This window comes from Macrosteles quadrilineatus, unplaced genomic scaffold (genome assembly GCF_028750875.1).
Source record: "Macrosteles quadrilineatus isolate MER2022 unplaced genomic scaffold, UCM_ALF_1.0 Scaffold_5__1_contigs__length_97177068, whole genome shotgun sequence".
Taxonomy (NCBI): Eukaryota; Metazoa; Arthropoda; class Insecta; order Hemiptera; family Cicadellidae; genus Macrosteles; species Macrosteles quadrilineatus.
This window is the reverse complement of record NW_026542598.1, coordinates 80,057,201-80,081,236: the sequence shown is the minus strand read 5'-3', so window position 1 is coordinate 80,081,236 and position 24,036 is coordinate 80,057,201. Positions and strand designations below refer to the sequence as shown.

Here is a 24,036-nt window from a genome sequence, read left to right as displayed (position 1 = left end):
TTGGTACCGACAACTCAACTCGGTCAGCTAGGTCCCGGCCCCTCCCTTCTGGGGGAAGGGCGTGGCTTCGCCGTGGTCACGTGTTTCGCGGTGCGGTCGCTTACCCTCTACACTTCTGAAAATTCCCGCGACTTCTTTGAATTACCTCTACTCCACCCAAATTTCAGCCTTCCTTCGTCTCGTTTCTTGTTCTGTTCTGCGTTTCTTCTTCTTCTTCTCTTCTAGATCTGCTGCTGCTGCTCTAGCTCGAGTTTGAGGTTGGATTTTGATTTTGGAGAATTTATTGTTTGTCAATTTCAATTGTCATACAAATTTGTATTTTAGGTGTGTATTTTCAATTTAGGCCTAAGTTACAACTACTACAGTTTAAAGAACCATTTTTGTCATCACAAAATGGGTGGAATGAGGTGGATATTGGGGACTGGGAGGACTGGAGTGATAGTGATAGTGATTCAGGAGTTGAGATTTTGGATTTTGGTGAGTTTTTTGAATTTTAAACCCATATGGAAGTGTATCATAATTGCTACCATGTTTCCTCTTTGGTCCCGTAATTTTAAATTGTTTGACCTCACTGATTGTAACTATATTCCTATCCTTTGTTCGTCTGATTCTATTTTCCTCAATGTCCATTGTTCAAGTGTACCCAAATTAGGACTAAATACGAGGGCTACTCTTCCTTTCATGTTGAAGTGCCAGAACCACAATAATGATAGTCACAATAAGTGCCCATAGTCTGTGGGGACTTTAACATTGAAATGGCCAAGATGGAGGAACAAATCTCAATTAATTTCACGAACCTACTACGATCACTTGACCTAAAATGTAGTAATAAATTCCCTACAAGAAACGATGCCTGTTTAGATAATATAAACTTATTAGTCAATTTTTCTCAAGATTTTTACAAAGTTTCAATTTTGCAAGGCGCTTTGGCCGATCATGATCCACTGCTTTTTAAATACCATAGACCTGCCTGCAAAAGCTCACAAAATGTAGGCCTATCTATTGAGCAGCCTAGTGTTCTTGTTAGGAAACAAAATAAACAAAATCTCAATCTTTTCCGTGAGGTACTGCAGAGCGAGTCATGGGAAGACATTACAGAAAATGAGAGTAGCCCAGTAACATTGTTTGATAGTTTTTTTGATAGGTTTGTTAACCTCTGGTACTATTGTTCTCCACCTGTTAAGAAAAAGCTTAGATCAGATAATAAGACTAATCTAGTGAAAAATAAAATCACCTATTATAGTGATAGTTTTTAAAAAAAGTAAGGAAAATTGATTCTGTAAAGGCTCAGGCAGCTTATAATATCTACAATAGCTTAAAAAAACAGTACAGGAAGGATTTAAACCTTGCTAAAAAATTAGCCTGTGCAAAATACATTAACAATTCAAAGAACAAATGCAAGGCCGCCTGGGACATAATAACACAGGAAAATACAACCACACGCACATCTCATGTTACTCTTGACCCTAACAAATTAAACACATACCTACTTTACAGATTCAGTTGAGGAACTGGCCAATCAAGTGGGCCAGACTCAAGACACACCAAGAGAACTACTGGAATCTACACAAAAATTGGGCGTCTCTAAATTTGAATGGATACCTATTACACCAAATGAGGTAACAAAAACAGTCTCAAAATTTTCAAATAATTCTAAATCTATGGATCACTTTTGGCTTTCAAACTACATAGGCCTAATCAAGAATATTATACACTACATATCTACACCCCTCTCCACCGTATTTAATAGTTGTCTCCGTAATGGCTATTTTCTTGACCAACTTAAAGTCTCAAAAGTAACTCCAATTTATAAAAAGGGTGACAAGAATCTATGTCAAAACTATCGCCCAATCTCGATAGTACCAATCTTATCTAAGGTTTTCGAAGCTCTCATGTTAAAACAGTTAAATAACTTTTTTGACTCTAATAACTTGATGACTGATTCTCAATTTGGGTTTAGAGCTGGCAGATCAACTATGATGGCAGTCTCTCACATTTCCAATTATATTATTAATGCTTTTGAAAATAAAAATACTGTTTCCATGCTACTTTTTGATTTAACAAAAGCTTTCGACTGCATCCCGTTTGACATCTTGCTGGCTAAACTCAAATTCTATGGACTTAGCAAAAACACAATAGAAATGCTTGAATCATATCTGACTAATAGGAAGCAATATGTTAGTGTGGAGGGTAAACACTCAACATTGACCACAATTAAAGCAGGAGTTCCACAGGGCTCGGTCCTAGGCCCTTTCCTTTTTATAATCGCAGTAAATGATCTTCCATGTAACACTCCTGTCGAATGTGTAATTTACGCAGAACAATTTAAAAAAATTACAATAGCGCTTTCGTTCTAATAGGAGTGTTTTAAACTGGTTTTCTGCAAATAAACTGATCTGTAATCAATCCAAGACCCAGAAAATTGATTTCTCACTCTCTATTAAACAATCAGACCACTCAGTAAAAATTCTTGGCTTCCACCTCAATAGTAAATTAAACTGGAAAACTCACATCACAAATTTGAGCAAAAAACTATCGAGAGTTTCATGTTTATTCTGGAAACTCAAGCCTTTTGTCGATATTGAATATCTCAAACTAGCCTATTTTGGGCTGTTTCAATCAATATGGAATCCAACTTTGGGGCCATTCCCCCCTTGTCCATGAGCTTCTACTAATACAAAAAGAAGTTATTTGCACAATGTTAGGGGCTGACCCTGCGGAGCACTGCAAACCACTTCATTTGAGTTTTTAGCATTTTATAACATAGCCTATACGTATTTGATACTCTCAGCAGCTGGAGTAGTGTGATTTTTTCTTTGATTATTGTGGCTTCACGTGACAGGTGGAGGTGGATGGCTATAACTTACAAGGTTACATGGTACACATTAAATTCATAATGATTTGCCTATTTCGGTAGACTGGCTTTTTCGTAGGCCTAAGCTTCATTGCTCTTTACAATTTCAAGAGATCTATTGTTCAAGGCGTCAATGGGCAACTAACCTAAGTTTATCGCCATTCTACCGCATTATAACCCACCCTACAGGGCCCGGATTTTGTAGGTAGCAAATGCGCAACAAACCTACCGCTAGGGCAACGGCCATCAAAACATTTTTATGTGTGATAATAAACCTTGTAGGTTAGTCTACAGTAACGTAGCCAGTATTTCAAAATAGGGGGGGTCGACCGACCGGGGAGTCCAGGTAAAGGGGGGGTCGACCGACCGGGGAGTCCAGGTAAAGGGGGGGGTCCGGGAAATTTTTTAAAAATTTAGACCCTAACGGTCTTTTTTAGCTCTCTTGGCATTGAAAATAATCAACCCCAAAGTCAATACAGTACAATTATATAATTCTACATTTAATTTAACAAAAAATATTATATTTAAGACCAGAAGGGGGGGGGGTCCGGACCCCCAGGACCCCCCCCCTGGCTACGTCACTGGTCTAAACTTAGTTGATACTACTAACAAAATAACTTAGCTATCTTAAAGACATCAAGTAATTAAGTAGGCCCATTTTATTGGTCGTTTAATAATCACTGATCACTATAGACTTCGTCTGAGACACATTAACTCACGGTATATAGGCTACTTGATCAATAGCGATATAGGCCTATTATCACAGTCACATTTTTATGCATAGCTTATCAAATAAATAGGCTCTATCACAGACGTTAAAATAAATAATAAGTATAGTTGTGCAGTTAAATAGATCAGGGGTAATAGTACTTGTTGTAATATGTAGTTATACTTCACCAAATCCATTTCAATGCATCAAGCAAAAGAGCTGTAACCCCATGATTAGCCTGGGCTAGTCTAATAATATTTTAAGACATTTTTATTTTATGATATTAAAAACATTAGGCTACACTAAGCTAATGAAATCTTCCCATAAACTTAGCCTACTCGGCTTTTAATTTTTGCATCGATTTTGACTGCCCTACCCGTCAATGAGGTTAAGGGTATAAGTTAGGCCTAACCTATACAAAATCCTGCCTTAATCTGAATGGGAAAACATTATTATTTGCAGATGATACAACGATGCTGTCCAGAATCTTTAGTATTATTACAGTTGTTCGGCATTTGGATCATTGCCGGCCAATCTTAAAGGATCTTAAGCTACGTTTCCATTCCTGCAAATTTGTGCCGGCACAAATCTCCAAATTTGTAGGAATGGAAACATCCTGGCTCAAGTCACGGCGCAAATCTCTCATCAATTGATTAAATGCACCTTCCAATGCTCTTTTAGCCAAAAAACTTCTTATCCTCTATCTAGGTAGTTTTCTTCTAAGTTCATTGTATGCACCAGCCATAAATAAAAAATCAGAGGCTGTTATGTCATCCATGGTGATTTGTAGAACACAATATAATCAAAATCATCCACCGAACCTCACCACATCACAATAAAAGAGAACACTGCCTTGTCTGCCAGTTGAAGTGGCGGGACTTGTGCCTGGAATGGAAACGGCATGACAAACTACGTGCGACATGTGCCTCAACTTGTGCCTGCGACTTGTAGGAATGGAAATGTAGCTTAAGGGTACTCACGGCGTAGTGCTTGATATCCTGACCCTAGAAAAGATTACGTGCAGGCAGTGGTGGATCTAGAACAGTCACAAGGGGGGGGGACCAGGGTGTCTGAGAGGTTCGGGGGTACCCCCTCCCTCCCCAAAAATTTGTTTAAACTAAGTCTTCAAAAATGGCAGTTTTATACCATTTCTTTGTCCTAAGTTAGTGTGACAAATTATTTTACGCAATTTGTATGCACTACTGTATTACATGCAGTCAAAAATATATGACATACCTATATTTCCAAACTGCGACTGCCCCCCCCCCTCTGGATCCGCCACTGGGGTGCAGGAGTACTATACCAGAAGAGCACAAAATATAGACTTTTCCTGCTGTCGTCTCAAACTTACCTAGAATAGCTATCCTCGTTCTACTATTAACTGCAACTCATTTGCAGGAGATGGATGCACCCTCCTTCAGAAGGCGCTGAAAGGAATACTAATTATAGGCCGCTGTACTCCGTAAAAGAACTTAAGGAAGAGCACCTAGTGAGATAAGTGTGTGTCTGCCATATCATCCGTTAAACAGCCAGGTTTTTGAAGGTATAGTTTATTGTAAATATTATATATAGACAGGGGCGGCGGAAGCAAATTTTTGTTAGGGGGTCAGAATTCTATGATGGAGGTCCACATCTGGGGGGCAAGGGGGGTCCGGGGGTCCTCCCCCGGGAAAATGTTGAAAAATAAAAGCCTTAAAACGTGTTTTTAGGCTACCTGAAGAACATTTTTCTTCAAGCAGTAACAAAGAAAATTTACAATTTAACAAAGACGCTAATATGTTCATTGTAAAAACATTATAATAAATAATACACATACATCTCAAACAAACATAAAATGAAGTACTGGTGCCCAGATTTTACTAAAGATGTCAGCAATGAGTTGCTGCAGACGACAGAGAAGAGTAAACAAGCTCTAGACCCTCGGGATTTATGTGTTTGCGTAATTTCGGCAGGCTCTGCCCCTCCCCCTCAAAACTGAATTAATAATAAGTTAAATTAAAATTGGCTGCTTGATTATAGTTAATCACAAAAGTAAGAAGATAGGGTATAACCAAGTAAATGTGTCCACTGGGGATAAATAATGGTTTACACAAAAAACATTACAAACATTGTATTGGCACAACATAAAATTACTAAGAAATACAAAACCTTTTTCATGAATTATTGCTAAAATAAGTAAAATCCCACACGAGAATCTCAAGATATTAGCCTACTACAAGTTTACTAGATTTTTAAACTTCTGCTGATGAAACTTCAGTAGGCCCTAACTTGAACTTCAGTCTTTGAAATTCCCGAAAACTGCACAGCGACTTTCAACTCTATTGACAAACATTCTTGCAATGTGCTTATCATCAATAGATTTAGCAATGTCCCTATGGACGGATAAGATGGCAAGATGGTTCAATCTCTTCTGCGTCATCGTGGAACTTTTGTCTTTGTACTTATCTTCAGTAACTGTTTTTAGGCCTACTTATACTTTTCTTCTTGGGCCGAAAAAATAAACGTATACAGTACGGAATGCTTTATATCTTTAAATTTTTTATATGAACCCCTGACCCTTGACCCCCCTGACTCTTCCTAAAATTTCAGGGGGGTCAACTGACCCCCCTGACCCCCTGGTTCCGCCGCCACTGTATATAGAGTTATTTATTAAATCACTTAATAATTTACTAGCTTCTGTGCCCGTGCTTCGCAACGGGAAGATGAACTATACCGCCTAATCCAAACAGTTGTTAAGTAGTCCGAATTTATGAACAAAAGCCACCAAATGTTGGCCTACTGTATAAAAACAATTATGACCAACATTGTAATTGCCCTACTGTTTACGTTAAAATATATCAATAACATAATATTCATTTTCATATTTGAGTTGTTTTGTCTCAAGATCAATGAACCAACTATAAAAGGTATAAAATAACCTCAGTACTGCCAGATTGATCCTGTTTAGTCCTTATGGATTACGGGTTTTAAGGACTTAAGTCCTCATCATGAGATCTTTTACAAGAACATTTAACACTGTAACTTCGAAAGGGTCATCAAGAGTTTAAATGCGAAACACGGACATATACTATTTACAGTCATAGACGTTTTATGAATAAAACGAGTAGGCTTACTGACAAAAACTTACAATGTCCAACCCCAACCTCGTGCGCACAGTTGCAGATGAGGGTCATGACTGCGATGCGGAAGATGGTTGGGCGGTGGACTTTGTACAGCTCGGCTCCTTGTTCATCAGCTGTTCTTGTTTTTTTATTAGAGTATCATACAGAGCGTTAGACTGTAAACTGATTTTGTCGCTTAATAATGTGTTAGCTTGAATTTTGATTGTTTTATAAATTTCAAATTCTTCTATAGCATCCATTCCTGTATATTGCTTTAAAATTCAAAATAAACTACGCCATGGCTCGGTCCCCAGGTACTTATTTCAATTCAGGAAATTAAAGCCTTTACAACTATTATTCAACAAAAACTTCTTTGCACTAACTTGATCAGGGAAATATAGGCCTAGACAAAATATAAAAGGTTTAATTTACCTGTTGCTGATCCTGTTAAAACTGTTAACAGGGGCAGGCCAAGACCATAAAGCACTTCATCCAAAAATAAAATTATTGCGCACCCCATACAGTTGTTTTCTTGAAGTTACAAGTTCAGGCGTCCGATAAAAGCCTGTAGCTTCCCAATTAGATCCTCCTCAGGAAGATATCTATTTCTTGCCACATTAACAAGAGTTATTCTTCTAGCAAGAAGAATAACTCTTGGTAATGTGGCAAGAGGTTAACATGTGTCTTTAACAAGCAATGAAAGCCCCTCAAAGATCGAGTTTGTGTCGCACGTTTGTAGGCGGAATAAACCAGTTAAAAACTTTTAGTTAAGGGTACCTATGGTAATTTATTGTAAAATAAGACCTTTTTATTTGAAACTACCAACTACACCAACCCGCATAATTTGGTACCCTTGAGTATTTTAAAATTGTGACTTTCTTTACCAAGATTAAAATGTTTGTTTCAGGAAGAAAGATGTAGCCCCAGCTCTGGACAAAAATATTATGGAGAAGGTTGGCCGCTGTACAGGGCAGCTATAGTTATTATTATATGTTGCCTTTTATTGTTATGTACTGTTTTTATACTTTACCAATAAACCTTATATTTAATCTAGAGCAGTTAATTTTGTTAAAATTCTTACCAGTAAACTTCTCTGTAATTTGTAAAGAAAACATGTAAAAATGATTATATAGTTTATTTTGATCTTCTAACTATTTTGACAGTTTTATAGATAAAATATTCTTCTTTTTAGATATATTTTTTGATTGTGATGAAATGAGGGAATAAAATACATAAAATACTTTATTAATAATTGATGTAAAAAGGAAAGATATTAAAACATTAACACTTCAAACTGTGAACATATTAGGACAACATAATAATCTAATCAAGCAGCTGATATTAAAAGACACATTAAAAAGATATTTGATTATACTGTATAGCACTAAGCAAAGCAGTACTATATAAAATCCTCAACATTCCCCCTTAATCAAACATCTTTTTTTTATTTAATCTGAGTCTTTAAGTCCCAAGTCTGTCACAAAGTTATTAAATTTTTCACGTGACAATGATTTGGTTAAAATATCAGCCGTCATATTTTCAGTTGGCAAATACTTAATTTAAATGCACTTCTTAACCATATTCTTGACCTTTAGCAACAAGACGTGCTTTGAACTTCTCACGATCACCATCTACATTTTTATTAGTTTTATAAACCCACTTGCGTTTAACCACATTTTCATTCTTCGGACGATCAACTAACTCCCAAACATTGTTCTTAATTAGAGAATTATACTCTTTGTCCATGTTATTCATCCATTCTTCTTTGAAATTGTTTTCAATTGCCTTATTGAAAGTTTGTGGTTCTGCGAAAACATCAACAGCTTGATATGAAACAAAGTCGTTCATCCATAATGGTTTTCTGCGATCACGTTCAGGTCTTTTATCTCCAATCAAAGAATTTCCTTCTTCCAAAACTTGCTGTTCTAGATAAGTATTTTCATTTACTGAAACTCCCTGTTCACTTTCACTGTTAGAATGAACAAGATTTTCTTCGTTGTCAACACATGTTATATCATTGTTTGGTTCTTCCACAAGTTCAGTTGTGCTACTGTTTATAACAGTGTATTCAACTTGTTGACTTTCATTTTTCAGGTCATCTTTCACATCAGAGGAATGACATTGGTCTTCTACAAAAAGTACATCACATGCTTTTATAATAGAATAAGGTTTCTTAGGATCAATTAGTCTGTAGCCTTTGGAATGTTCACAATACCCAACCATAATACAAGGCTTTGCTTTTGTGTCAAGTTTCTTTCCGTAACATTTGGGAATATGAACATAAGCTTTACAGCCAAAAACCCGTAAGTGACTTAGATCAACCTTTGAACCAGTCCAAACTTCCTCTGGTGTTGCATTCTTTAAAGCTGCTGTAGGACTACGATTCTTCAAATAGATAGCTGTGTTTATAGCTTCTCCCCAATATCGTTTTCCTAAACCTGAATCTTGAAGTAAACATCTTGTCTTTTCAACTAGTGTTTGGTTAACACGTTCACTTACACCATTTTGCTCTGGAGTGTGGGGTATAGTGGTCTCATGAATAATGCCATTTAAACGTAGAAAATCTGCAAATTGTTTGTTAACATACTCACTCTTGCCATTATCAGTTCTCAAGCGCTTAATTTTAAAGCCAGTTTGATTTTCAACTTCCATTTTGAAGTCTTTGAACTTACTTAAAACTTCATTTTTGTGTTTAAGTAAATAGCCAAAAGTTTTTCTCGAGAGATCATCGGTGAATGTTAAAAGATAAAGAGATCCACCCCAACTTTTAACTGACATAGGTCCACATAAGTCTGAATGAATTAGCTCAAGTAATGAAGTAGCTCTGATACTTTGACCTTTTGGAAAAGATTTTCTTGTTGTCTTACCTTCAATACATGCGGTACAAGTATTCTCCTTTTCTGATTTTGAATAATTTACTCCATTAACTAAACCATTTCTTAGTAAATCCATTCCTTTATGACTTAGATGACCTAATCTACGGTGCCACGTACCTTTGGTAGCAACTGTAAGAGCAGCTGATGAAATATCTTCTTCGAATTCAGAGTGACCATTCAACTTTGTTGGCTCAATTAAGTTTAGTTTATATACACCACCGTCATTCACAGCAGAAATGTCACTATTTCCCTCTATTCGACAGTCATTTTCTGAATAAATTCTGCACGAATCTTTGTCAAAAACTACTATTTTACCTTTTTCTGTAATTTTATTTACAGACAACAAATTAGTAGCAAGTTCTGGTATGTATAAAACATCCTTAACAGTAACTTTATTAGAATTTTCTATATAAAGTTCAATATCACCAACACATTTACTTGTAAGTTTTGCATTATTGGCCACTAGTACTTCCTTCTTTTCAAACTTACAATTTTTCACCATTTGATTACTCATATGAGTTGTACAACCTGAATCAATTACCCAATCATTATGATCAACTTTGGATTCATAAGATTTTATATTTTCAGTATGGAAAACGGTTGTAAGCAACACATTGTCATTTTCTTTGTGTTTCCCAACATAATTTGCCTTAGATTTGTGCTGAGAATTATTGCCAAGATTAGGACAGTTAGGCTTAATATGTCCAGGTTGGTTACAATGATGACAAATAATTTTCTTCTGTGGTCTAAACTTACCTTTTGAATCTTTCAACTTCTCAATTTTCTTGGCATAAGAATGTTTAATTGCCAAAGCTGATTCACTTCCAGTTGAAGTATTTTCAGACCTCCTAAAATCCTCTTGTAAGAGACGAGTCTTAACAAACTCACTTGAGACAGTTGTTTGAGTAACTTCAATACCCATAATAAGCGGTTCATATTCTGAAGGTAAACCACCCAGAAGTAGCATTGCAACTTCTTCATCACCAACAATGTGATTTATGTCAGCTAACTGTTGAACTAAGGACAAAGTTCCATTTACATAGTCTGCCATTGTGCTAAAATCTTCCAATTTAGTTCTAAGTAAACGTCTTAAAAGACTAAGTCTTCTAACCAAACTTTTGTTTTCAAAAGCATTCTGGAGATTATTCCAAGCTTCTTTAGCAGTGTTAGCATTCCTAACATAAGGATAACAAGTAGGCAAAACATTTAAACAAATTTTTGCAAGAGCCTTTTGATCTCTGTTTTTATCTTTAATTTCAGTATCATCAGATACACAATCCCAAAGTCCATCAATTATTAATGCCATTTTCATTGAAAACTTCCAATTGTTATAATTTGAAACACCCTCTAGACGTTCAACATTACTATTTCCTCCCATTATAATATTTGTCATACTAGACAATCCTGTATTACTTGAGGTAGGTGTAATAGTATGAGTTGTATTATTGTTTTCTTGTGTAGTTTCCATTTTAGGTCAAACAACATAAAAATTCATTTCAAGAAATTGGGTAACAAAATATTTTTCATAAGCCTAGAAATCTTACCAAACACAATCAGTCCAGAATTCTTCATTTTAATGTAGTTTTATACATATTCAAAATGAATTATATCAAACACGTTTTCTGGGCCCGTAACCTGATGAAATGAGGGAATAAAATACATAAAATACTTTATTAATAATTGATGTAAAAAGGAAAGATATTAAAACATTAACACTTCAAACTGTGAACATATTAGGACAACATAATAATCTAATCAAGCAGCTGATATTAAAAGACACATTAAAAAGATATTTGATTATTTTATTATAAAAAGATATTGATTATTTGATTATACTGTATAGCACTAAGCAAAGCAGTACTATATAAAATCCTCAACAGATTGTTCTTGTTCGTACAGGTCTCAGATAACTATACATAAAGATAAAATGATATTTATATTTATATTATATATGCGAGTGCCAATCTTAAGAAGCAAAGTTAATATATAGCTAGTAAAATAAAATAATGTTGGTGTTTAATGACTAATGAGTGTACTGTAAAAATGAAATAAGTAATTCAAAAGTTGAAACAAAAACTCTATTTAGCCAACCCAATAAAATCACTCAAGAATTTTCCTCTGAATAAATGTTTGAACTTCATAGTCTAGAGGTGTTAGGTTAATGTCTAGAGGTGTTAGGTTAATGAGACATAAGACTGCTTAAGGGTGTTGCTCAACGTGTAATGAACAAAATTAAATTAAGAAAAACAACAAAAGTAAAGAAAAAGAAAACTTTGAAAAGGCAAAGATCAACAATAATAAGATAAATAAATTTACAACGTTATAATTTACAAGAAAAGAAAATCAATTAAAAATTTAAAAGAATGAGTTACTGACAAACTATATGACTTGTTTGTTTTACAAAACTTTAGTTATATATTTTATTCTTTTTACATACTGTTTATTGTCCCAGAAGCACACGCACCGATACACACACTCCGAAACTCTCGATCTTCTTGGTCCAGTGGCCCGTGGTGAACTCCTCGATTTGTTTCTTCTGGTCCTCCAGCTCCGAGACTCCTCACCCCTCCATTTTCTTCATTAACCCTTCTCATTGGCTGATTGGGTGTTTGACTTATAGGTTAACGATGTTTCTTGGAAGTTAGCCCTACCGGTACCCTATCGCCTAGCTCACGTCAGCAGGGAAAGGAATTTGTAAATCGATACTCATGCTACTGTTCAACTCTCTTCACACCAACTGGTCGTCTATAGTCCTCGCCACCCTAAGTTGAGGCAGCCAAAGGCCGCACTAGGTATATGCCGTGCAGCCTTGGGCTGCCTCAACTTAGGGTGGCGAGGACTAAGTGTAATGTAAACAGAGTATCTGCTTAGATGAGCACCGTGGGTACAGGGTTAATCCCCTTTCTTACAATGTAAATCTATGTTGTAAACTTCTTGACATACGAGAACTACTTTAGGGACAATTTATACTAGGCGTATGCTCATTCTTCCCGTATTGGGGGCCTAAGACATTGAAAAAGGCTGTGCTGGTAAAAGCGACCAGAATACACACTAAGACCGAAGACCCTAGTTGTTGCCGCACATAAAAATTATACTGGATATATATAGCAGGTATGGAGACAAAAATCATGGATGCTCAAACAGTGTCTTGCACAGCAGATCATTTTGAGAATGCCAGAGGTCTTGGCACAGATGTGCTGAATGTCTGGCCCAAAGACCAAACCCACATGGCGAGTCAAATCTGGGTAATAGTCAATATCCAGAGAATTTTGTTAATGCCAACAATTTTTAACTTATTCTTGGTGGAATCAACCATTATCTTTGGTCAAGTCTTAGCTAAGACATCATTAAGAGACTGAGACGGTGGTGTCATCCTGTAATTCAGCTACTAGGAGGTCAGGAGTTGTGGATATTTATAGGCATGTACTGTGGATGTGATACTTCGTGGTTTGAATTAACGCCCTTACTGCGACTATCCGCATAATACTATCCTGATAATTAGACCAATTTTTTTATACCAAGGAAAAATGTGGTTCGGATTCTACTATAAACTGTAGGTCCCTATAGTTATCCATTAGCCCAAAGTATGGGCTATTAATTGACAGCTGTGTCTAAGGAATATGTCGGCCTTAGTCACTAACAAGGATACAAAATCGTGCCACTCATCCATCCTACACTCATCTCCATGCATACTGGTACTTGGCTTAAAATACCTGCTTTGTATGGTTGCCATTTCAAATTAAAGTATTAAGCCTAAGGCAAAATGACTCATAATCATAGAGGGAAGCAACTTTCCTCAAACAGATTTATATCGTCAGCGAACTAAGGGATCTTGATAACTCTCTTGATGTCTTTAAAGAATATGTACAACTAAAAATATCTGTAAATTTCTTTTGATGTTTTCATGATAAATATGCAATGCAATACAACAAAGTAACTTTTGAACATTAAAAATAGCTGTTAACAACAAATTTTTCGATAAAACTCTTTACAAAAATCTGAAGGGCAGGTCCAGAATTGATGGCCTCTCAAGTCCGTAAATTGCATCTGTGATGTTGTTTAGTAAGTTCAACGCTAAATGATTATCAGTTAACTTAACTTATCCAATCAATAGTGTTAACAATACTCAATGTTAATACTTATGAAGTCAAACGGAACGGGGTGAAGCCCGTGGATATAACAGCTAGCTGTCTAGTTGATATAAAACACGTTTTTGAAAATAATTCGATTGATGCTTTAAATGCAAATGTTAGGCATTTATTTTATGAGTTATTTAATTTTTCATACAACAGATCTATGGAACATAACAATAAATTATTCTCTTTAGCGCTCCTTTGGCGAAGCACGGGTATGGCGACTAAATATAGTACGCTCTATTTCGCAACGGGTACACAAGTTCAGAATACATTTAATTGTTTGATGTAATAATTAAGTCAATAGCCCAAAAGTAAACACATCCGATTTATTGTGCATCCTATGTTCAATTGTGTTTTGGATTTTGTCACATAACCTGAAAACCAGTTAAACGGTTACATGGAAATTGTGGGAAATTTCGCTCTACAAGTGCCTGCTGCATCCCTGCATTTATCCCACTGAGCTAGATTTATCCAACAGTGTTGTCATATTGAGGGAGTAACACTAAATTCAGGGGCGTAATCTCGCTGAATAAAATTAAAAGTCTGCAGCAACACCTATTTCAAATTTTAAAGACAGCTTTGTCTGGAGCTCCGTTTTTATATATTCTACTACTGTATTTAACTTATGGATTTTATTTTGTACCTTTCATATGTGTTATATTTAGCTAATAATCTTAACATATAAAAGTAAAAGCCCTCACTCAATGATTCATTACTAATCCAACTTCCAGACTAGCTAGAACGTTGAAATTTGGTGTACTGATTATTCAGGCATTAAATAGGAAAACTAAGTAGTTTTTATCCTGATCTGACTTTTGGGTTCCACCTAAGTGGTTCTGGAGTTTTCTTAACCTTATAAGTATCTATATTATTAAAAGACTTTGTTGGATTTTGTGTGCAGCAAATTGACCCATAAGTTTGAATGTTTATAGGCATATTGGGTATCTATATATTAAATATAGATACCCAATATATTTAATAGGCAAACACGAATTTTGTGACGAATCCGTTTTGAAGCTGCTATGCATCCGATCACCACGTAGATAAATGCTTTCCATTGACCTACCTTTATATTGATTGGCATATCACTGACAAATGATCACTATAATGTATCTCAAAACATATATAAGACCTAGAATAATAAAATTTTGCATTGGGACGACAATCCATATATATGGTGTAGATGTACAAATTTGGGGGTTTTGCAAAGTTCTAAATTCAAGGGTGGTTTAGGGGATTAAATCTATTTCAGAAGAAATTCGAGTATGCAAGATATTATATTTTGGTCTGTAACTTATAAGTTACAATGCTTGGATCTTAAATCTTATGGAAGATCGGTAGTGTAGAATTAAACTATCCACAACTTTTGTATTTCAAGAGTGTTTTTCTATCTCAAACTTATTTCGAGTAAAATAGGTTTACATTCAAAACTGTGAAAATTTGCTTGTTCCGCCACCTAAAAACTAGTCAGTGTCCGTACGTTTAATCATATGATTACCAATCTTTTATTTTATTAAATAGCATTATTTATTATATAATAATAATGCATAAATCAATAAAAGCTGTTAAAAACCTATCAAGTGTACTATCGCAAGTATAGCTACCGACATTATTACATTTTAGGAGCTTGCTCCCGTAAACATTTGAAATATTCTATTCTAAAGCTTCAATTCAGTATAGGTTGTTATCATTAACCGGAACTGCTACACAATTTGTTGTAAAACGGTGATAGTTTTCGTTAAACGTTAATAATAGAGTCAATCTTCTTATATTTGAAAATAAATTTAACCGATTTTCATGGTTGAGGTCTCAAATTGAAGGTGTGCACAGATTTCACTCTAAGCAATCGGCATATATATTGATCTACTGTATTACTCGTCCAAAAAACATATATTTCACTTTTTCGAATTCTTACTTCAATTTAAGATGCATTTCACCAGTTATAATTATACAATCCTACATATTTTGGTCTAAGAACCTTCAGTGAAATGCCGGCTTTCATTTAAGCTATTAATTAGTTATCCAAATCGGACGGACTACAAGCAATTGCAATGTGAACAACCAACATATAAATTATTTTTTTATAAGGGTTTTCTATGATTAAAAATCAATAGGTCCACTATTGTTTATGTTTTTTTCATGTTTTTGACGCAAAATAGTAAGTTAATTAAAGGTTTTAATTTGAGCTATTTATCGTTTGAATCAGTTAAGATCAAGATACTCAATACAAATTTATAAATTTGATTATTGCTCGAATATGATTTTCATTTCAACGTTGTAGAGTAGCATGGGCCCTCTAGTAATTATTAAATGTACAGAAGGGACAACAAAATTCAAGAATAATATCAAATCAAGAGCATGCCGAGTCAGTAACGGGGAACATCATATATACAGTATATCACTAAATAAAATAATGTTTTTGTGTTACTTTTAATCCTACTTTAGACTATCTGAAATACTTTTCAATAAAGTTAGAGAAAACTAACTGTACCATTGGAAAATTTGGCTTGGAGTATGATTATGAATGAAAGGAGATATGAATACTTTAGTATTTTTGGTAAAAACATCATTCAGTTGTTCCAGAGAGGGTAGTTCCGTTCCGTAGCGAAGTCAGTGACAACTTCAGCAGGCTTATAGTAAAGAATAAAAGACGAAAAAGTATGTCAGGCGATGCAAACGGCAACAGCTAGTTAATTAATAAAATCTGACCCGTTAATACTGTAGATTTAGTTACAAGAGAAAGTAGCCTAGCAGTGACCCAGGGGCATGGAGAGAAACAGGTTAGCAAGATGATGGACTTAATATCGTATTTTGTTATTTACAGTATTTCACCTATGAAAAGTTCTAACTAGATATTTTATACATATAATTTCCTTCGGCATTTATACTGCCTACTTTGTAGCCGTAAATATCGGAATTACCCACATTACCCTTGTATGGGAATGTTTATTGCTCCAGACTTTTGGGTTGGCAGCACTGTTCACCCCATAACAACTACTCCCTCCCCCAGAAACCTTGCAGCCAATGAGAGCAGTCGATGCCCCCACCACAAGAGCAAGAGGGCGTTCATTACCTCACCAAATTGAAAAGTAACCAACCTGACCGATTTCAATATCGGGCAGGTAGGTCCCTTCACCAGTTTGAAAGGTTACCTACTTGAAGGGATCCCGTCTAAATCAGAGGATCACACACTGCCTGTAAGGTCAAGTGATCTGGAGTGGACTACTAGATCTGGAATTTTACCTCCTGTCCTGAGTCTGACCTTGAGTTGAGTGTGGTTGAAGTTCTTTCTTTCTTCCAGTCAGTGGCAGTTAAAGTAACTGCTGCCACTGCTGCCTCCCCTGCCTCCTGCCTGCCCAACCCACGCCTGCCTCTGAGTTGACCCTGACCTGACCCAAACTAACTAACTAGAGTCAATTGAGTTTGTTTGTTTATTGAGTACGACACGACGGCCGTAAAGAAAGAAGTAACAAGAACGACTTACACTGAGATTTTCATTCTACACACCACACAAATAAATACAAATACAGAAACGAAACACGACTGGACTCGGACTGACCCAATTTCATGAATCAGGATTACAACAAGGTAACAATGATAGGTACAAAAAGAAACCTATTATTCTTATTTTAGATTTCATGATAAAGTTAGATCTAGTTAAGTTAACAATTAATATTTATGAAGCTCAAAAGCGTCAATTAACTACGCGCCTATTCATTAACGTACTTTTAATCATGATTACTTTTAGGTTAGGTTGCAATACTGTAGCACCTAAGAAGACATAGGCCTAATGGTTGGAGTTGTTATCTTTTGCATTCTAACAGGGCCGGATTTAGCATTTTTGCGCCCCTAGGCCCAAAACAATTTTCCGCCCCCTAGTCTGGTCACAGTTAGGCCTACTTTCCTTCAAATATATAAATATTCAAATATTTCGACTGGGACGGTGGCGTCGTCCTGTAATCCAGCTACTAGGAGGTCACGAATTGTGGATATTTAAAGGCATGCACTGTGGATGCGATCAGGGACATATTTCCGAATAGGCGGACTAGGCACCCGCCTAGGGCGGCAAATTTTAGGGGCGGCAAAATTTTGAGGGTAAACAAATAAAAAAACGAAATTTTAATCTAAAAAAAATTTTAGCAAATAATTTTGGGAACGGCAAAATAGCCATTTCAAATATTTTGATTAAGTATACAACTATTTCAGAACGCATCCAAGTTAAACAAACGTCAATAGTTTATTACACAGCTGTGTAGAGTTGTCCGTGCTGCCTGCCCTAATATAAAGAAGGAATAAATGGAAGAGTAATGTAATACAGTTAGGCCTACATTAATCAATAAAAGTAAAAAATAATTTTTTGTCATCACATGGACAGTAATTGGTTGTATACATTTACAAACTTATGACATGAGTTTCCAAGTCTACTCATTTCCTTAGTTCTCTTTCCAAAATAATGTATACTTATAATTAGGAATTAATATAAAAAACCAAAAATAAAAATAAACTTGTATCATGATTCATTTAGGTTCCATTAATTTTAGTTTTAATATTATAAAGTTGTTCCTCAACTTAAATTATTGGTCTGGCAGACACGCTCGCCGCGGGAGCGGGTCGCCGTGCCGGCCGCTATGTCTAGTGACAAACGTAGAAAACACTCCCTTCTGTTTACTTCATACACCACTACGCAGTGGCAGCACTAAAGCTGAAAGATTCTTTTGCTAGGTTAAAATCAAGAAGGAAAGTGTGAACTAAATACTTACCACTGTACCAAACTTAACTAATTTAAAATAGTATATTATTCTTTCAGTAAAAGTACGTAATTTTTCTTTGCGATTCATGTGTTTTTTGTAAGAAAAAAATTGTTTAAGAAAACATATTTCTTTCATTTCAAATCAAAGCCAATAGCAAGTCTCTCAAGTGGATCTGACTAATAGTGTTTAATGAAAAGCGTTATAAGAACCATTGTATACAGACGATTTTGTGTGCCGTTTAAAGCCGCAAAATGGGATTGTAAAAATACTGATTAGATAAAAAAAAATGGTGCATTCCGTGTAGGCCTATCCAAGTCAGAATGTTTTGCAAAAAAACCGCAAAAAAAACTTCCGTTAAAAGGGGTCGAAATAGTATATTTCGTACCTAGGGCCGAAAATGAGGTTTCGCCGGCTCGAGATAGTTTTTAGGTTCGAGACGAAGTCAACCTAAAACGATCGAGAGCTGCAAAACCATTTCGGTCCGTGGTACGAACGCCATTTTCCACCACACTATACCTTAATAGCACTATTCACCACAATAATGATGCACACTGATAGTCAACACAACTAGAACTTTAAGGTTATGTGAAGAAATAATTTGAGGAATCAGCAAAAATTAAAATAAATAGTTGCTAGGCAACGGTGAAAATAAAACAATTCTTCATAATGTAGTTGTTTTTCTAAACCACGTTAGCTAATCAATAAAAGGTTACATTACCTGCAGACTGCCTTGTGGGTTTTGTTAATCCAGTAGGATTACGTACGTTTCGGCAAATATATTGCCATCATCAGATCCCAGAACTTGAAGGTTAAAATCTTGATTTTTCGACACACATGGTCACGTCAAAGTTTAAAATAGAACACATACACAAAACGAACATTAAATACATGTAGGCCTACTATTAAAAAACCGAACAGGATGTAATATGATGCACGCATCTCTCTTGCCGAGTCTCGACTGGTAGTCGTCAGGTCCTGTGAACTGGACTCTGACCCCAAGGCATCCTGTATCATAAGTGTCGGTCTCTGTCCAGTTGTATTAAAGTTTCAAATAATAAATTTGATTCAAGTGTACTTTTATCATTGAGTACGTCCTGAGGGCGGGTTTTTGTGGCCTTATAAATTTCGTAATTTTCCAGAGTTGTCATAGTTGTTCCTTTACAGCAGATATGTAACGCTTTTAAATTGTTACCTAAATCAGTGTAATTATGATTTTCGTTCACAAGATGTTCTGCGAAATTTGACTTTTGTGACTTAGTAGCTCTGGGAAGATGTTCTTTAAACCTTTTTCCAAAGGATCGCCCTGTTTGACCTATGTAAATTTTATCGCAGTCATTACATGAAACTTGATAAATTCCGGTTTTCTCTTGTAATTCCTTAACATTTTTTCTAGTGTTTAACATTTTCCCTAATTTATTGCTTGTCCTAAATGCTAATACTTTGCCATGTTTTTTTATTTCATGTTTGAGAGACATAGGAAATGAGCTGCCGTATTCGACTGGGACATAATCGGAATTTTTCCTGTTAGCAATGTTTGTTTTTGACATATTATTAAGTTGTTTTTTTATTAAATTGTCGATAATGGCAGGGCTGTACCCATTGGCTATTGCGATGTGTTTTAGTATGTTTTTCTCTTCCTGATAAGCTTCTGGTTTTAACGGCACTTTTAACAAGCGATTCACGAAGCTATTGTAAGCTGCCATTTTGTGTGATAAGGGATGATGAGACGTTGCATGAATCGTTGTATCTGTAGTCGTGGGCTTTCTATAAATTTTAAACAAGAACTTGCCATTATCTTTTTTCAGGGTGATGTCGAGAAAATTTAGTTCATTATTTGTTTCTAATTCTGTGGTAAACTTTAATTTAGGATGAGCGTTGTTTGTGTAGTTATTGAATAGAGCCAACTGTCTTTGGCTTCCATGATATAAAAGGATTATGTCGTCGACATATCTAGCGAAAGATCGAGCCAAAGACAGTTGGCTCTATTCAATAACTACACAAACAACGCTCATCCTAAATTAAAGTTTACCACAGAATTAGAAACAAATAATGAACTAAATTTTCTCGACATCACCCTGAAAAAAGATAATGGCAAGTTCTTGTTTAAAATTTATAGAAAGCCCACGACTACAGATACAACGATTCATGCAACGTCTCATCATCCCTTATCACACAAAATGGCAGCTTACAATAGCTTCGTGAATCGCTTGTTAAAAGTGCCGTTAAAACCAGAAGCTTATCAGGAAGAGAAAAACATACTAAAACACATCGCAATAGCCAATGGGTACAGCCCTGCCATTATCGACAATTTAATAAAAAAACAACTTAATAATATGTCAAAAACAAACATTGCTAACAGGAAAAATTCCGATTATGTCCCAGTCGAATACGGCAGCTCATTTCCTATGTCTCTCAAACATGAAATAAAAAAACATGGCAAAGTATTAGCATTTAGGACAAGCAATAAATTAGGGAAAATGTTAAACACTAGAAAAAATGTTAAGGAATTACAAGAGAAAACCGGAATTTATCAAGTTTCATGTAATGACTGCGATAAAATTTACATAGGTCAAACAGGGCGATCCTTTGGAAAAAGGTTTAAAGAACATCTTCCCAGAGCTACTAAGTCACAAAAGTCAAATTTCGCAGAACATCTTGTGAACGAAAATCATAATTACACTGATTTAGGTAACAATTTAAAAGCGTTACATATCTGCTGTAAAGGAACAACTATGACAACTCTGGAAAATTACGAAATTTATAAGGCCACAAAAACCCGCCCTCAGGACGTACTCAATGATAAAAGTACACTTGAATCAAATTTATTATTTGAAACTTTAATACAACTGGACAGAGACCGACACTTATGATACAGGATGCCTTGGGGTCAGAGTCCAGTTCACAGGACCTGACGACTACCAGTCGAGACTCGGCAAGAGAGATGCGTGCATCATATTACATCCTGTTCGGTTTTTTAATAGTAGGCCTACATGTATTTAATGTTCGTTTTGTGTATGTGTTCTATTTTAAACTTTGACGTGACCATGTGTGTCGAAAAATCAAGATTTTAACCTTCAAGTTCTGGGATCTGATGATGGCAATATATTTGCCGAAACGTACGTAATCCTACTGGATTAACAAAACCCACAAGGCAGTCTGCAGGTAATGTAACCTTTTATTGATTAAAACAATTCTATTGCAATGCTATGGATACTGATTGTGTATTTAATGCATTCATGTTTAAAAAAGTAAGCGATCAGCTGATTTTGCGGCCCTAGGGATGTAAGAACCTACTCGGTCCCCAAATGACGATGACAGCTGGCATGGCCAGCAAAACGTAACTTTCAGCCACCAATTAACGCATGTAAAACAGCTAAAAACATCATAGTGTGGTGAAAAGTTATTAAATTTGTTGATGCAGCATGCAATATTACCGATTATTTTTCCACAAAACCAGCTGACAGGGCATGTATTGGCCATTGGGGTGATATTAGTGAGGTCGTGGAGTGCGTTGAAAAGCGGGAGGGGCGGCGGCAAACTTTGTTGCCTAGAGGCGGCAGATACTTAAATACGTCCCTGGATGCGATACTCCCTGGTGTGGATTAACGTCCGCACGAGAGAGTACTACGACTATCCGCAGTACTATCCTGATAATTAGACCAATTCGTATATACCAAGGCAAAAATGTGGTTCGGATTCCACTATAAACTGTAGGTCCCTTAGTTGCCATTAGCTGTATGGGCTATTAATTAACAGCTGTGTCTAAGGAATGTCAGCCTTAGTCACTAACAAGACTACAAGATCGCGCCACTCATCCTACACTCATCTCCATTCATACTTGGCTTAAAATACCTACTTTGTATGGTCGCCATTTCATAAGAAAGTATTAAAGTATTCAAACCTTTATTTAAAGCTATATCACGACCATAGGCTTAAGTTAATTGCTTGAATACCACTCTTCGTCGGAATCGTTGCATTGCAAGTTTTTTTAAAGAATTGACTTGTTTAGCATTAACAAAATGCCGTCTTAAACACTTTTAGCAAATTTATGCCTTTACTAAATGCTCACGTTTGTGGCCGTGGCCGCCGTGGGACTGAAACAAAACAATTCAACTCACCGAGCATTCATGAAAAAAAAAACATGGCCATTGATTCCAATTCAGGGTCAAAAACATGAACTCCATACAGTACGTGATACCATAGATTAAACGCCTTTAGTAGATTTGTCATCGTTTTGGATTAGCCTAGCTGAAAACAATTCTTTTTATTTAAGGAGAACGTTTTATCTAGGCCTATAGTTAAACCTAGTTTATCCAAAATAAAACAATCTAATCAATAAAAATAGGTCGTCTCCTGTTTATATCAAAAGAAATTAAAACCCACATCATAGAACTACCGGTAACCCTAAAATAATAGAAATAAAATTACGTGATAATTAACGTCAAGTGTCACCAACATAAACTAGACATTGACAAATTTTGAATTAACAATGTCATAAGAAGTCGACTTGAGTGAGTTATATTTAATCTATGGTTGTACTGCATCTAGGCTTTGACTATTCAATGATCTAGGTAATATTTCCAAAGCAAAACAGTGCAATATTCCGGCCAACCATACCGATCCTTAGGTCTGAGGAGAAAATTACAGCATTGAAGGTGCTTTGGAGGGTATTAAATTTTTCTAAAATCTAATGCAAACTGAAATTAATATTTTTTCATAAATTTTAAAGGTAAATTCATTGTTGTTTTGATATTCAACACAACGTATTATATATTTTTATTAGTTAATAACTTTTGTTTTGTGAAGTGAGGGTGGTAACAATGTCTACCACGCATGCGCCCCTAATCACTCTGATCAGTAGTGCCGAGTCCGAGCTAGAATAGTGGCAGTGCAGTGGCAATACGATGCGTACCGCTAGGGCGCTCGTCAACGTCAACATCCCTACAGCCTACTCCCACATAACCGGTGTTCGCTACTAATTTTGTAACGAAATTGATGCGTAGTTCTGAAAAATAAGTTTAAGTTTCCTAACAATTATTTCTTCTTATGAACCTCAGAATCACAACGCTTAAACAGGCAGTTTTTTGTTATCAACTAAGACTATTTATTTTCATTTTTAGATATGAAAAAATCCTCTCGGTCGTGCGCCCTCTGGGACCTTGCGCCCATGGATTTAAAAAATAACATTATGTAAATATTTTAGGGTATTGAGCTATGACAAGAGGCTGTGAAGGGAGTCACAACCTCAAACCTATAAAGTTCTAGATTACGTAATTAAGTGAGATTAAATGGACTAGCCTATTTACAAGCAAATATAATTGAAAAATTCATTAAAAGATACGTAGAAATGTGTAATTTGCAAATTTATGCAAAAATTTCTGGGAGGGGCCTAGGACCCCCCCTTTTTTGATGGGGGGTATTCCAGACCCCCCGGTAGGTCCGGCGCCACTGTCGCCCAGTGGAAATCCCTTAAAATTTGCTCTGCTTAAAATGCACCTAACAATAACCTTAAATATAGGATAACGAAAATAAAAATAAAGCTGTTACAAAAGAAGGCCATTTGGTAAGTGTCTGATCAATTTTCAAAGTTATTAATAAAAAATACTGTG

At 35.8% G+C, this 24,036-nt stretch overlaps 2 protein-coding genes across 17 annotated transcripts in view; both read left to right on the top strand.

Annotated features, from left to right (window-relative positions):
• Positions 1-259: 259 nt before the first annotated feature.
• LOC128994365 (uncharacterized) lies at positions 260-7,717 on the top strand. 4 transcript variants are annotated; one of them, XM_054418895.1, is made up of 4 exons: positions 260-477; positions 1,498-1,619; positions 4,962-5,063; positions 7,572-7,717. In XM_054418895.1, exons 1-3 carry the CDS (start codon positions 394-396, stop codon positions 5,059-5,061), a joined length of 306 nt encoding a protein of 101 aa, XP_054274870.1. In that variant the 5' UTR covers positions 260-393; the 3' UTR covers positions 5,062-5,063; positions 7,572-7,717. The 4 variants fall into 4 exon arrangements, 2 of the variants coding, with proteins under 2 accessions (XP_054274870.1, XP_054274869.1); XM_054418894.1 differs by having other exon boundaries at positions 4,962-5,106; XR_008490887.1 differs by lacking the exon at positions 1,498-1,619 and having other exon boundaries at positions 260-324; positions 4,962-5,106.
• A 9,252-nt stretch (positions 7,718-16,969) lies between these two features.
• Positions 16,970-24,036, top strand: part of LOC128994344 (sex-determining transformer protein 1-like) — a 76,337-nt gene continuing 69,270 nt past the window's right edge. For 12 of the 13 annotated variants that reach the window (XM_054418843.1, XM_054418845.1, XM_054418846.1 and 9 more), the window contains exon 1: positions 16,970-17,264. The gene's annotated coding sequence lies outside the window, so the exon portion shown is untranslated. Of the gene's footprint in view, positions 17,278-24,036 lie in introns of all 13 variants that reach the window. The other variant, XM_054418839.1, reaches the window with a different exon arrangement.